The sequence below is a fragment of the Manis pentadactyla genome, chromosome 11 (genome assembly GCF_030020395.1).
Source record: "Manis pentadactyla isolate mManPen7 chromosome 11, mManPen7.hap1, whole genome shotgun sequence".
Lineage (NCBI taxonomy): Eukaryota > Metazoa > Chordata > Mammalia > Pholidota > Manidae > Manis > Manis pentadactyla.
Window position 1 is genome coordinate 84141548 of NC_080029.1, and position 15925 is coordinate 84157472.

The 15925-nt window shown below is 42.1% G+C and overlaps 1 protein-coding gene across 2 annotated transcripts in view; it reads right to left on the bottom strand.

The window, feature by feature from the left end:
• Nucleotides 1–925: 925 nt before the first annotated feature.
• The window catches only part of SCG5 (secretogranin V), a 53177-nt gene continuing 38177 nt past the window's right edge, over nt 926–15925 (bottom strand). Inside the window, exons 4-6 of one of the 2 annotated variants that reach the window (XM_036887579.2) lie at nt 12126–12235; nt 5184–5237; nt 926–1492 (exon numbers count right to left, since the gene is read on the bottom strand). In XM_036887579.2, the coding sequence (XP_036743474.1) occupies nt 1397–1492; nt 5184–5237; nt 12126–12235 (260 nt within the window). In that variant the 3' untranslated portion in view covers nt 926–1396. Of the gene's footprint in view, nt 1493–5183; nt 5238–12125; nt 12239–15925 lie in introns of both variants that reach the window. The other variant, XM_036887578.2, reaches the window with a different exon arrangement.

The window sequence follows — 15925 nt, forward strand, 5'->3', positions numbered from 1 at the left end:
CTGATTTTTATGTGATAACAACAGACTCACATGGTGACTAAATGCGGTCAAGATATTTCTATTAGACAAATCACTGACATTAGGACTTTCTGTGCTTTTATCAGAATTAAAATCAAGAATGAGCTTTCTCCTGGAGTGCTTTCTCACTGCTGCCTCCCTTTTAAGAGACAAGTAAATTGAGATAGATGATTCCAAAGCCTGAAGTTGTTCTTTCTGTTACAGGGAAGAATTGTAAAAGGAAGTCATCTCACCAGTGAGCTGATTCCTGCCAGCCTTTCACTAAATTGATTTTCTCACTTGGGAGTACTTGGTTGAAAGAATATTGCACACCTCTTCAGAAACAGGCAGGAACATGCTCTTGCACATGCCATTCCAAACTTGCAAAGAAGAGTGGAGCTGAATGACCCACTCTGTGCTCATGGAGAGACACTCCAAGACCTGGGTTGTGTGCTCTGCTGCCTGAGGGCCATGGGGTGTCAGTCTGAGTCCCTTATGCACTTCCAGAGCCCAGCCTTGAGCCTGAAACATGGTAGAAACACAATATTTACTGAATAAGTAAAATAACCCAAAGTCAGAAGACCTTAGTCAACAGGTACTGATTAGGTGGAAGGGAGAATCTGAAATGAATTAAATAATTTTTGATGAAGATTGCTCTAAAGAAGATGATGGAGCAGGACCAGGTGGGTATTGGCGTCTGTGGACTGGTCACAGAACGTCCTCCTGCTGCATGGTTTCATCCCACTTTCAACTTTTCCTAGGACCTCTCTGGGTCTCAGTCTGACCATCTGCAAAATGGGGATGATAATACTAGCCCCTCTATTTATTTAAGTGTATTATTAAGATCAGATAAGATAACATTTGTGAGTTTGTTTAGTAAACAAAGAAATTGTTTTTATGATCTAAGTAAGAAAACTTCACACACCAATGCTTGCATACACATTTATTAAAATGTAGCCAAGTGAAATGTATCATCTCCTCCTCTTGAGTACAATCTTCTTTATTGGTGTGTAATGATGCCCAAGGGCTAGATGAAATACATAATCAAAAGCAAATGCCAGTTTTTTACAGAATGGCCAAAACAGTGTAGCCAAAAACACCATTTCAAGCTGCAAGAAATCTTAGAATATTTCATCTACAGTCTTGTTTTTTATTGTTTTTGACATATACACTTTAATTTGAGTGCTCACTGCAGATACACAGTTAAAATAAAAAAGCTCTTATTCTCATTTAGCAGAAAGTAGAATTATCAGTGTGAAGGACAATGCACTATCAAAATACAGCTGCTTTTCATCCATAGTTACCTAATTTAGAAACATGCTGCCATTCATGGGGGCTCTAATAACGTGCATGTAGCAATACAGAGGCCTAATGGCGATGTGGGCCTGGTATCTTCACTTTACTCTGGATCCTTATCCTCATCTGAAAAATGTGGGACTGACTTCTTTGCAACAACGTTGTCCAGTCTCTGTCCTTGTAGATATGGATTGACACTCTGAAAAAAAAAGAAACTGGTTTGGTATTATACCTGAACATCAAATACAGACATTTCATAAAAGAGATGATCAAGAATCATTTCTATGGGATTAACAATGAGGTAACAGTGATACCTCCCACCTCCCAAATGATTACTCCAGGGCTTCAGTGGCCTGAGAGACATTGGCTGACAGGCATATCTAATATCACAGTGTTCTCTATCAGCTGCAAGATGAGGCCCCTTCTTCTTATTGGAGTGAACCAGCTAATAAGCTGTTGCTACTAACTTAGATACCAAGCCCCATATGAAAGAGAATCATTATTCTATGGTCTTATTTAGGTGGAAGGGGGAATCTGAAATTAATTAAATATTTTTGATGAAGAATGCCCTAAAGAAGATGATGACAGAGCAGGACCAGGTGGGTATTGGCATCTGCGGTCTGGTCATAGAACATCCTGCTGCTGTGTGGATTCTTCCATGCCTGTGCTCTAGTAAAGAGGGTTCATCAGTGGCTCTAGCACTCCATTCCACCTTCACTCAGTAAAATTCAAAAGCTGAAGAAAAGTAGGAAGTTACAGAGGTGGTTTTATTTTGGGCTCAGACTCCATAGTCCAAAATCTCTTCCATCTCTTGGTATTCTGAATGAGTCAAAGTTGTCCCACTCCTTCTCTAACATGTATCTATTTTTTGAGGGTTGGATTTGAACTAGTAATTGAAGCTTTACAACATAGTATTTAGCAAGCAGAAAAAAATTCAGAAGGTTTGTAAGATGTTTGTTCACTGTGGCCATCTTCCAATGACCGAACAAAACTGTAAGGAAGAAGCTGTGGTTACGAGTGACCAGCAATCGTGTTGCATGCCAAGGCCCCATGAAGGAATGGAGGCGGTTCACAGGTGGCTCTTTCTTGCTCATGGGACACTGTCTGCCATGGTTCTTTTGAAGGGTGAACAGACATTCTCCAAAAGAGAAGGAATGCTACCTGACTTTTGCATTGTAAATGTCCTACAATATGACAGGTAAAGCATGAATCATGAAAGGTCATCTTGCAAAAATGCATCCCAAAGAAGCTGAGAATTACAAAGTGTGCAATGTCCTCACATCTCTGAATGGTGACATGTCACAAAAAAGAGTACTTTGCTGGGAAGGCATCTTTGAAACATCTGAAATAACTAAAATATTTTTTATGTTAGGGACTGTCAACTAGAATGGACTGACCTACCCAGACAATCATGTCAGAATCTTTGTGGAGCAAGTGTGCACTGAAAACATGTATTTTTAAATTGAAAACATTTTTTCATTAATGTTTTTATTGTCTTGTTAGTAATATTATTCTGAAAATTCTAATATATTAAAAAAGGATTTGAGATGTTTATGTTTATTAAATATGAAAATAAAAGGTAATAAACTTTCTAAATAAGTAACTGTAGATCTCAAATATTAACAAGATTCATCTAAAGAGTTAGAAAGTTTGCAGTCATATAAAGGCGAATTGTTCTTTTACTTGTGAAGCAACTCAGAATTCAGTTGGATTTGAGCAAGTATAGAAAGTTACGTAAAAGCACCTGGGCTCAATGGTAATTTTGGGGGAACATCCCTGTTGGTGAGGGTCTTTCATGGGAGTAAGTCCTTATGCTCAGACCCAAAAAATGCCAAATGTAGGAGGAAAGGGGAAATAAATTGGAATTGGTGAGGAAGTAAAAGGAGCAATCACTTGAATGTTTTTGAGAAATGTTTATTAGTATTGAGTCCTATACTTAAGAGTAATAGTGATGATGATTCTTGGCTTGTTATTTCCAAAGAATTAAAGACCCTTATATATATTTATCTTCTCTCTTGGGTGAGAGAAGCACTAGGTTACACAGAGAACATTATTCCCATGTCACAACTGGAAGAATCATCAGGATCAGATCCTCGCTTCTGGAATCTTGAATGCTCAGCTTCACTGGAGAAAGCCTTGGTTTTTCACAAAAGCAAGCCCATAATTCCTATGCATTTTTTCATGCACTGGAGGGGGTGGTTAAAATTTTCAGTCAAGATGGAAGCATCGTCTGAGGCCTGACGGCCAGAGAGGCAGAGTGTATCCCCCCTAGTCCTGGGAGGTCCGTGGTGTGTGGCATGAGTGTGGGTCTTTGTAGATGTCTGAGTAAGAAGAACTTGATACCACTGGGTCAAAGTGACCCTTATTGTCATAAAGTCTGAGCATTTCTTATGTGGAGGAAGTTGAGGCCAAAATAAAATCCTTTATAACATGTGTCCTAGCCAGAATTCTGAATTATGGAAATCACTGGTCTCAAGGAGAAATGACCTGAATAGTGACCCACAGTCATTAACTGGGTCAGGGCGGAAGGCATGCAGAGCCAGGAAGCAGAGACAATTCAAAACTTCATGCTAAGTCTTTCAGTTCAGGTCAGTCACAGGGCTTATTTGGAAATGTCCTTGTTGGGCCATGGGGAGATATTCAAGCCATCTTACTGGTAAATTATGTGTATTCGGAGCTCCTGGAATAGAATTTCTTGATGTTCTTTCAAGACTACATTACATCCTTTTGACCTTCCTACCACCATCCACCATTGGAAACTGTAATCACCCAAGAAAAACCCCACTGACCCCATTAACTCTCCTGAAGATCTGTTTCCAGATGCTGAAACTTTGCTTCTCGAATAGATTAGCTGTGGGTCTTCTGTACTTTGTCAGGCAACACAGGGTCTTGGAACGTCCTATTTTGGGGACCTGAGAATTCATGCTGAGTCCAGACAATCCACCTCTCAAAACACCCTCTGACTGGATTCGGCAAAACTATTCAGAATGGCCACAATTACCACTGTCTAGATTCCCAACTTTTACCGGGATCCAGACACTTGCTATTCTAAACAGCCAGTGGTCCCACGTGTATGGTTTGGTTTGCATATTTTAAATAAAATCGATACTATCTGATAGTGCTTTGCTATGTAGTAGTAGGACTTTAACTTTTCCCTCCATCTAATCAGATAAAGAAGGCAGGTAGCCAGACCCTTCTGCCTAGTAAGGTACCAATGGATTAGCAGAATGGGCTCACTTATTCAGTCTTGATGCTATAAGATGCAATGGAAACCTAAAGCAAATTCGACATTCAGCTTTATAAAAGGCAACAGCGTAGTGGCTAAATGTGTAGTACACAGACCAAGGTCCCACCTTGGGCAGCCCTGAAATGGTTAATAACTAAGCCTGCAGTCGGTTGACCAGTCAGTAAGCAAATATAATTAATCTAGTGGATTGTACATCAGTCTGGCTAGGTCAGGAAAAAAGGTATGTGGAAGGAATGAGGTTTGTTCATCTCATCTTTGGCCTCACATTCCTTCAAAATGATTGCCTGGAGCATGCATTTTGGCACTTGCTTACTCCTGTCTGTGTTTTTATATCATTGATGCAGATGTGTGAGTCGTTTCCCCCAACTGCCCATGAGCCCTTTGAGGAAAGACATACCCCGTGTACGGAGGTGGTGCAATCACCACAAATCTTGGCATTGCACTAAAAGCCATGTGCAAAAGCTTGGAAGCCAGCGCGGAAACCAAGAGTGGCCTTTCTGGGCCATGCCCGGGGACTGCTGTTCTGCCCTCCCAGGGCTGCGAGAAGATCCTACTTTCCAACACCTGAGGGTTACAGCTTGCCAGCCGACCCACTCAGAAAGCTCCAGTCATCCCACCCACAACCCAACCAGCTGAGCCTCACCCTCCGCTTCCGTCTCTGTCCTCCCTTCATCTTCTCATAAAGGAGTTTCTTGTTCTAGAGTGGGGAAAAAAGAAAACACAAGTGCAGAGAAGTATGGATCAAATTTGATAAATGTCTGTTTTAAAAGCAGTACTTGATGCGTCCCTGTGGATATTTGCATACACATATTTTGGAAACAGAGCTAGATGAAAGGAATGCCCTGTCAGAGAGAGAGAGAGAGAGACCACAGGAGAAAAGCTGGTGGTTCTGCAGCTTTTAACAAGGCTCCCTGCAGTGCCCTGAGGCACACCAGCGTCACCAACAATCATATCAATGGGAAAAGACGACACTCTAAAGCGCAAGGGGCAGGAGAGAGCCTGGCTCCTCACTTCGAGCAGCCTTTGTTTGAAACAAACAATTTTACCTCATTGTTCTCTGTATCTGAGTCCCTTTTTGTGAGCTGTACACATCAGCTGCCTCTAGAGTAGTGTCTGACTATTAATAACAATCCTCTGTGTAAATAAACGAGATGCTCTGACTTCTGCAACCTTTCCCCCTGTGGCTTGAATCACTGCCCCCAGTCAAGACAATCGGAAAACCATTTGGTCTATAACATTTTTAATAGAGTGAACCTTTTAAAAACTGCCAAAAAACTTCTTGGAAGAAGTAAAGTTATGCTGGGGGGAGAAAAAACCCGGCTCTGTTACCACAGTTTGTATAAGTGTTTCCACATATTGCTGTATTCCAAACACATAGTGGACTTAAGTGAGCTCTAGAATATCAGACACATGCTCAGCAGCTTTCCCTCCTCTTGGGATTAGAAATGACAGAATACTTGACCTGGAGGCAGAATGGGAGAAGGGGGACTGAGGGGCTTTACTTGTGTTGGGCTTTTTTTTTTTCTTTTTTTGATTTTTTAATCAGAAGGAAAATAATGTATAAAAGAACCTCATGCACTGGTTCATTTTACTCTAAATAAAATATTCTGACTGACTTTTCTAAAAAAAAGAAGACAACAGAGTTCTGGTAAGGAGCACGTTTATATAACACTTGTATCCTCTGAGCTGTTAGCATACATAAGATTTTTTTCAATGGAAGAGCTGGAAATAAAAATGACGAATGTCAAGAATGTGCTTCATAGCGTTCATGTTCATTAAAGTCCACCCCACCTTCAACTCGCAATGTGTATCTCTTGCCAAACCTCAAGTACGCAGGGACACCAAGCCAGGAGGAAGGAGCGTCCACTGCCCCAAAGCCGGTACTGACTTGCAGCCTCCATCTCCTGCTCACTGGGGTCTAATGGGTCAATTAACTCTCAGAAAGGAGAAAAGGCGACATGCAGATCCTTCCCTTGAAGAACTAGCATGTTTCTGTAAGGGTCCTTCCTGTCATCTGTAGTTGCCTTTCTGTAGATGTAACAACTCCCAATGCTCAGAGAATATCCTGGGAATTTTTGCCAAAGCTGGGGAAGTGAGAGGAATAAGGGGCCAGGACAGAGGCTCATGCACATGTGCCAAGGGTTCATCTGAGTGGGAGGGTGTGCACAGGGCCCCAGGGGCTGGGACAGCCAGTCAGCTGCGGCGGAGCTCCACTGTGCCACCAGCAGGGTAAAGGTAGCATTTTAGTTAATCCCCTTTAGAAGGTCATGGGGCAGACTAGACCCCTGAGAGCCTTCATTCAAAAAGAAATGCAAAAGGTCTGGCAAGTCTTCCTCTCAAACATGACCCCTGTGTTTTCCTAAGAGCAAGGTTTAGGATTAGCCAGATGATGCTTTCCTACCCCACACAAGTGACTGGGGCATTCCCAATTAACCCCACTATTGTGTAGATTTAAAGGCAGGGATTGGCTGGTATCATGTGGGTATAAGATGTACAACAAAAATGAGAAGAAACCCCTCTCCTGACACCCACTCCTTGTAGACAGGGTGGGGAGGGGGGAATGGGGAACATGTTTTCCATGTAAGTAGCAGGTCCAAGTTCATTAAAAGGGCTTTCCACTGTGCCCTCAAGATTTTGGACAACTCCCCAGATCTTGATTTCAAATTCCAGTCCTAAATGGAACGAGGGAGGCTTCTTGGAGGCATGTCTGATTTCAGGGCTAAGGCAGGGAAAGTACAATCATAAATGAAATTGGAATATTTAATTGGGCCAAAAAGTAAGGAAGTGCTCATGGGAGCAAAAGGAAGGAAAAGCAGGCTTGCAAAGACTCTCCCACTGGCTCAGTCTTAGGACAGTTTAAACACCAACAAAAATAATAGTAGGAATCAGTGAATCCATACAGGTAAACTTTAAAATAAATAATACATACACGAGGGAACAGGGAAACTCTTGCTTAGAGTAGAATGTTAACCAAAAAATGCAAAAAGAATAATAGAGTTTTAAAATCACTATTTTACAACTACCATAGTTACAATTGATGCTGGTGAGTTTCATCAATGGACACTAAAATTGTTGGTTGAGAGTTTCATGGGGACAGAATATTTATACAGTCTTAAAGCATCTCCCCACAGACCAATTATTAGTTTCAAAGGGAGAAGTAGTCACTTTACACTGGAGGAACCCCAGGTACCCCTTTAACCAAGTCACCACCCATTCTGGGGCACACCTGCTGTGAAACATGAAGAGGAACATATCAGAAAGGCCTCACTCACGCCAACTCACACGAACACATGAGGCAAGCCCAGGCAGAAGCGCGGGAGACTCATACCGAGGTCATGAAGGACAAAGGTGCTGGTCAGCTCGGCGGCTCCATCTAAGGAAGAGCCTCTGACCGCACACGCTGCTGGGGAATATATGGGAAGGGCACTTGGAAAGGAGAAACGTGTGCTTTTCGGGACTTTTTCCTAAGTGAGTATCAGCACGTGATGTGTGAAGGGACGGCGTGTCTGACGTCTACAGCAGCCACCTTTCGGTCTTAGCCGCTCGACGCTGCGGGTCCCACCTTGTCTGACAGGCAGCTGGCCCTAGGAGGAACTCAGCAGGAGCGCTGCACAGGACACATTCTGAGTGATGAGCCATGAAAAGGCAAGGAATGTATCCAGTTTTTAAAGAACTCCTGAAGTCGGATGGTCTGGTTCAAATCCCAGCTCTGTGCCCATCATCAGCTCTGTGGTGCTGGGCAGGTTATTCAAACTTCCTAAGCTTGTCTTTTCTCACCCATAAAATGAAGGCGATAAGGATGGGCAGATTGAATGAGATAATTCATGTAAACTATTTGGCATAGTGTCTGGCACACGGCATGTGCTCAATAAATATTACTATTTACTGTTGTATTATAAAATATAATTATTTTTATTGCTAATTATGTAATTACTATTATTCACCTTTGTTTTTCCATCAACTAATGTAGGGCCTGGAAGGCATATGATATGCATTTAGTAAGTATCTTGGTGCATTAACAAAGAGAGTGAAATGCGAAAAACAAGATAGGCACTGATATTTATAATATGTGAATCATGTCGAAAGACCAGGTGAGCTCCAGCTTATGTCCAAAACAGGAAAATGATATTAGCAAATAAAGAATCAGGGCCTTGTATGCACTTATTTTGTGGAAGATAATTACTTTGTTGACTTATAGGGTAATTGAACTTAAGACAAGCTTGAACTCATCATTCAATATAAACACTGACGAAGGCTCGTGGACCCCAGCTTAGAAATTCAAGACATACAGAGGTCTCCCCTCATCTTCACGTTTTGCCTCCCGCTGTTTCAAATATCCACTGTCAACTGAGGTCTGGAAGCATGATCCTCCCTCTGACATACTGTCAGAAGGTCAGTAGGAGCCTAACGCTACATCATGAGGCCTGTCATTCCCCTCACTTCATCTCATCACACAGGCATTTTATCATCTCACATCATCGCCGAGGGAAGAAGGGTGAATACAGTACAATAAGGTATTTTAAGAGAGAGAGACCACATTCACATAACTTTTGTTACAGTATATTGTTATAATTGTTTTATTCTATTATTAGTTATTGATGTTAATCTCTTACTGTGCCTAGTTTATAAATTAAACTTTATCATAGTTACTAATGTATAGGAAAATTTACACAGACACACACACACACACACACACACACACACAATCTATATATCTGCAGTTCCAGCACCCACTGGGGGTCCTGAGACATATCCCTGTGGATAAGGGGGGGACTACTGTACTCAATTCACACTTCCATGTGTGAAAATTGTTTTACTGCTAGGTGGTGATGAGAAAATAAATGAAGGAAACTTAAGTTTAAACGAACACATAATTACAGATGATAAAAGGTGCATAGCCAGCATCCCTGATCATTGATCTGTAGTAGTCTGAACTTCTAGTCTTAGCGCTCATGTAGACAAAGATGGGAATAGCTGAGAAAAAACAATCAGTGTTTAGAAAAGGGAGCAAAGAACATGAGGGATAGTGGCTGGCCTCTTACTGGCTGCTGGGAGTGAGTGGAACTTGGTGAAAGAAATCTGTAAAGGTGCTTAAGAGGAGGTGAGGAAAGTTAGCAAGAGAGTTTCCCACCTTCCCCACTTCCTCAGTTGGCCTCTCTGCCCTCACTCATTTTTCTGTCTCTCTTTTGCTTCCTTTAGCTCATTTTCATCTACAGTTATGCAGGTATCTTCTCACCTTACACTTCAGTGCTGCTCTGCTTTGCATCTCTGACATCTTTGACGGCTGTTGTACTACTGGCCATGCAAGTTCTCAGTCCCGGGTCTGCCTCTGCCCTCACCTTCCATCTTTGTCAGGAATTGCACCTGGCGCTTGTTGTCAAGCTAGAACATGAAGCTGAACAGTGCTATGTTGGGTTCATTTTTTTTCATGCAATTCATCTCAAATCACAAGATGGTCAGCTTACCGAAGACCAGTACCATGTCCTGATGATCACTGTATATCGAGCGCCTAGCACAGTGCCTGGAAGGAGGCAGGCTCAGTATCTTCTGTTTATTATTTGTTGAGCCTGACCCCTAGTTGTATCTGCTAATACTTTTGCCCACCCCTTGTGGATTCCCTCCCAGTGCTCCTCTGTGATCTTCTACTCTTTCCCACCGTTTCTCTGCTCCCTTCTTTCCCTCTTGCCTCCCTCTTTTCTCCCCTTCTTTCTTTAAAAAATACCCCAGAAGAAAAGTTGCTACTGTCCATTTCATATAAGCCTGACATATCACTTCTTTCCTCCTGATGCTATACTCTCGCCTTACTCCAGCTCTTCTCAGTCCCCAGCCCCCTGTGTCTTGGCTGACCATATTGGTGAGAGTCACTTGAATTCACTATGCTCACAGCCTTCATAACTGGAATTACTGCCTGTTTTTTTCCATCCTTTAGTCTCTTCAGTTTTTTTTCTTTCATCTTTCCATACACCACCAGAACAATGTCTTTTATAGATGACTTTCAGGATTTCAGTCTCCTATTCAAGAACCCATAAATATTTGCCTATGTGACTCAACATGTTTAAACTCTTCTAGTATGCTTTAAAATGGCTCCATAAACCAATTCTCCCTAACAGAACTGCATATGAAAAAGAAGGGAAATAGAATAATGCATATTGGAGAAAGCAAAATTAACTCAGGGTATTGTTGCTTTGTTGTTTTAGACAGGAAATGTGTGCATGTTGGAGGTAGAGGGAGTCAACTCAATGCCATGTGAAAGTAAGATGATGGGAAAATGCAAGTAGTCATTAATGAGGAGGAACACCTCTCTCTAAAACAGTGTAAAAGGAAGGGAGAGAACTTAGTCTTAAGATTATACTATTCCCAGTAAAGTAGGAAGCAAAGTCAGCTGCTATAATGAGCTGAGAAGGGATGAGTAGCTTTACAAGGCTTAGGCAGTTAGGAATGCTAGCCATTCACTCATTCCACACACATACTGACCACCTGCTTACATGTGAATTAACACTCCTTAGTACTTCCCCACTTTTCTCACATGGCTTCAGCATCTGGTTATAGGCCCAACCACAGGAACACAGATATACCTCCATTCAGTTGTGATCTTCTTTGACACATTGTTCCAGCATGTTGGGGTCTTCTTGAATCCCAACTCTGACATTCAGTGCTATCCCTTCCACAAAGTTTGTGTCATCCTTGGAGAATCCAATAAGTGCACGTTCTATATTTTTATTAAAACATTTACAAAAAATGTGGAGTGGAGCAGTGCTAAGACATGCAGGATACCATCTGTCTCCCTATTGACATAGACTCTTTAACAACAAGCTCCCTTTTGGGGATGTTCTCTTGCCTAGGCTGTATTCTCTCCACCTCTTCCAACAGGAGATCATGAAAGACCTCATCAAACGCTTGGCTGAAGTCCAAATGCACCATGCTCACTTCATTTCCCTCATCAAGCTGGCAAGTAGAAGAATACAATTAGACTGACAGAACTTGTTTTTAGCATGCCTATGCCAAATGTCATGACTTCTCTTTCCAAGCACTTATAAACAGTTTCTTTAACTGACACTTATAGATGCTTGCCTGTTATTGACAACAAGTTCACTGCTATGCATTTTAGAATGTTTTCTTCTCTTTTCACACAGCAGAATTACATGTATTTGTTTCTCAGCTTCTGGCATCATTTTTCCTTGTTATTATGGAGATCATCTCTCTCAGCCAAGGGATAAAATGTGCAACTTTTCTCAGTATCTTTTTCTTTTTAAATAACTTACTTCATGTAAAAGTTCTGTGAAACACAGCTTTAGGATGTGTTATGATATAGGGTGTGGAATAGACCAGAGTCGAGGCCTCTGGAGACTATAGCTGATGAGATCAGTCCAGGTTATTAACTTTTTGGCTGGGTCAGTATATTGAGCCCTAGACATATGAATGTGGTTTGGAATGACAATTATTTAAAATCCCTCTCCACCAGATTCCTGAAAAATTAGCTTCGACAATTTTTCTTCTCTCTCCTCACCCGTCTAACCCATCATTGCCATGACTGCCATCACAGGACCAGAGTATAAAACCTACCAATAATTAAGATTAGACTTACCCACTTGCCCAAGCCTGGATAGTCATGTTCTGGATCAAAAAGGTGCTGATGCAACTGGAATTCTCGACTGAACTCTGCTGTGTCAGGAGTGTTTTCTAGACAGCCATCATCTACTGCAACAGCAAAAGGTGTTTGAGGAATGGCCAAGGTATTTATCATTATCCTAAGAGTTAATTTAGTAAAAACAACTAGACCTCCAAAGGTCAAATCTGTCCCCATCAGTCACTTTAAGTCACTTTCCCTCTAGAATTTGCTCACCCCAAACCCTCACTCTTCCTCCTACCTGTGGCAGAGACTGGTTGGCTGCTCTCCAAACCCACTTCCCTTTCCCCCTTGGCCCAGAGCTGATTTCCCAGCCTTGCTCTGCAATCAGGTGGAGTCATATGCCTGAGTTTGGGCCAGTGGAATGTGGGCAGAAGTGATGCATTCCACTTCCAGTCCTGGCCCATAAAAAAAACCTATGTGATCTCCTCTCCCCGGCAGACCAGCCCCCCATCTGTGGTCCTGCCTGCTACATGCCACTGACCAGAGCAACTGTGATGACATATGTCAAGATGAAGGATGGCGGTCTGCTCTGCTGAGCCTCCCACCCACACACCACACCCTCACCTGCCTGTGGCAGGACTTCACATGAGTGATAAACAAACTTCTACTGTGTTAAGCCAGGGAGATTTTTTTTATCTGTTATAACAGAAGTATTTCCTTAGCTAATATACTTCCATTCCACATGACTCACTTTGTTTTCTCTTGGGTGAGCTCTTTCGATAAAATTTTAGCTTCTTGAAGAAAGTATATTATACAAGAACAGTAATCCCTAGACACCCTTGATGTTGGGTTATGGCGGTAATAGGGGAAACTTGGAATCAGATAGACTAGAGCTCAGGGTTCAAATCCTAGCTCATAAGCAATAGATGCATTTAGTTCCTTGGGAAAGTTAACTTGGTCTCTAAGTCCATGTATTCATCTATGAGATGGGAGTAATCAAATGCCTTACAAGGTAGCCATGAGAAACAGAAATGATCATATAGAGAGAGAGCATCTGGCACAGAAGATGCTTACTCTGTGTTTTAGTTCCCTTCCCACCATCTCTCTTTAAATGACAGTTTATACTATGACTGCTCTTTGAAATAAAACATGTCTTCCATTCAAATCCAAGAAAGGTTATTCCTCTTGGCTGCTGTTTTTACCTAAGCTCTATCATTACCAGACATGCTCCTCTGATAATGGATTTTTTTTTTTTTCTGTCTGTAGTGTGCTTTAGACAACAGCTTTCAAAAAGGGAGGAATGGGAGGGATTGTGAATTTTGTTCAGGGGTATGGGGAGGAAAGAAAGTCCCTTGTCAAAGGGATAATGAGGCATCAGAGTCAATGCTAAAAGAGGTCTAATACAATTAGCCAAGTAGTCTAGTCTCCTGGGACTGCTCTGAAGTCTTCCAGCAGCTTTAAGCATCTAGTCTCTCATCTTAGCAGGATGAAGTAGGTGTGGAAGTTATTAGCATTCTGAACAAATCCCTCATGTGGCTTGAATGTGGCTGCCCACTTTTCATTGAACTGTTTTTCTAACTTCTTCATCTGCAGCAATTAACATGTAGGGAAGGGAGAGCAAATCAAGAGTTCAGGCAGTCTGCATGTGGCAGCTTTACAACCTTTCCGTAATTGTTCCTCAAGAATGGCTGAGTGGGCTCAGACTGAGATACAGAGATGAAGCCCATCTATGGGAACCTCAGGTATCTTTGGGTCTGAAAATGCACCTGGACTTCACACCCTGTGCCTGAGGATGGACATGCTGAGTTCTGCTGCTCTGTGCAGGGTGAGTGGGCCATTATTCAGACACGGGCATGACATGGGAAGGAGAAGTCAAGGTTTTATTCTCTTGGACTGCTCAACTGTGTGATGTCATGATTCCCAGTGAGGCATATCTCAAGCAATTTCTTACAAATAATAGCTAAATTTAGCTGGTGATTTCCTTTCTAGACTGAAAATTATGATAGAACAAAGAGTAAGAAATACGTTAACTTGCTGGAAAGATAGCAAAAGGGGATGGCAGATAATCTCTCGAAGGTGGGTCTGGGCATTGTAATTTTACCCCTCTATCAGCCTGTCTTGACTGCTCTCACCTTAGAGCTCCTAAGTGCACAAAACTAGTGCCTGATTTCATAGATCTGTGATTTCCTGTTTTCAGGATAATCTAGGACTACATTGTGTGTTTTTCAAGGCACTATGGCTTCATTTTACAGGTGAGAAAACTGAGGTCTGGGGAAGTAAGCAGACATATAGTAGGTGAGACTAGAACTTAGATCTCTTGCCTCAAACTCTGGTTCTTTCCATTCTCCTAGAACAGTGGTTCTCAAACTTTAGTATGCACCAGAATCACATGGAAGACAGGCCAGAATACAGATTTCTGGGTTCTACCCCCAGTTTCTAATCCAATACATCTGGGGTAGGGCCTGAAAATTTGCATTTCCAACAAGTTTCTAGGTAGCACAGCTGCTGCTGGTCCTGGGACCACACTTCAAGAGCCATTCTACTATATTATGCCTGATCAGTTTACCAAAGCCCCGTGGAGTTGCTCTTCAAACTCTGAACTGATCTTTCTTCCTACACATCCAAAGCCTACAAGCAAGTAAAACATGGCTGATGTGATTGGCTTTGTGCAGTAATTCAGGTTTTCCTGCAGTTCCTGGGCCAGCCTCCCCACATGGGCTTGGCCACATCCAACTACTCGTGTTGTTCCATCCCAGGATGGAGGTTTTGTGCCCCATGGAAAAATAGAGATCTCATCCTAAATGAGAGGAAGGCTAACTTTCAAAGAGAGCCTCTTTCAGGGAACATGGCTGAATGGCCAATACTGCCAATTTTGGAGCAAGGCAAATATGTCATGGTGGTTGAGAACACCATCTCCATCAGGCAGACCTGGGTGTGAGTCTTGGCTCAGTTACTTGCTACATAGATAACCTTGGGCAAGTTACTCTCTAAGCTTCAGTTTCCATATATGTAAAATAAATGCCAACTATCATCATTATTAGGCTTGGGGAAAAAGACTATTCTAGTGGTAGAAGTTAGCACAAACCCAACAAGAGAGATGGATTATGTACTATTGGTAGAGCTGATTATGATCGGGATGCCACTTTAATGAGTCTTCATTATGTGCTCACTAAGTCTGTGCCAGGTGCCAGCACGGATCATTTCATTCAATTCCCACAACCACATCCATTTTGCAAATGAGGAAAATGAGGTGCAAAGTGGGCAATTAAGTTGTTCAAGGTCACATATCTTGACCTTGGTTTTGAATTCAGGTAGTTGTTGTCTAGAACCATTACTCTTAACCACAGAGGTAAGCTACTCAGAGCCTACATCATTCATTCTCTTTGGTGGCAGTGGGGATGTAAGAACAGCAAGGAAACTTTCAACCTTCATCCTTAACCAACATCTTACCTTCCTGGATCCCTTGTTGCTCATGCCACCTCCTGGCCCCAAAAGAAATATTTCAGGATAGATGCTAATTGGTTGTGACACAGCTGAAAGGTTGATTATCAAGAGAACTAAGGAAAACAAATGGGCATAGCCAATCCACAAACTAAATAGTAAGTTCCAAAGATACTAAAAATGCACAGCAGCTGCATCATAGAAGAGGCAAAAAGAAAAGAAAATCTTTCTCTCTTTTTATTAAAAGAGTGGCAAGTGCAGAAAAGAGCACTGATTCCCACAGAAGGTAAAGCCTTGGCAAGAGAGTCCTATGTGGGTTTATCTGAGCACTAGAACTTAGCAAAAATTTCCCTTCCCAATCTGCTTACAAATAC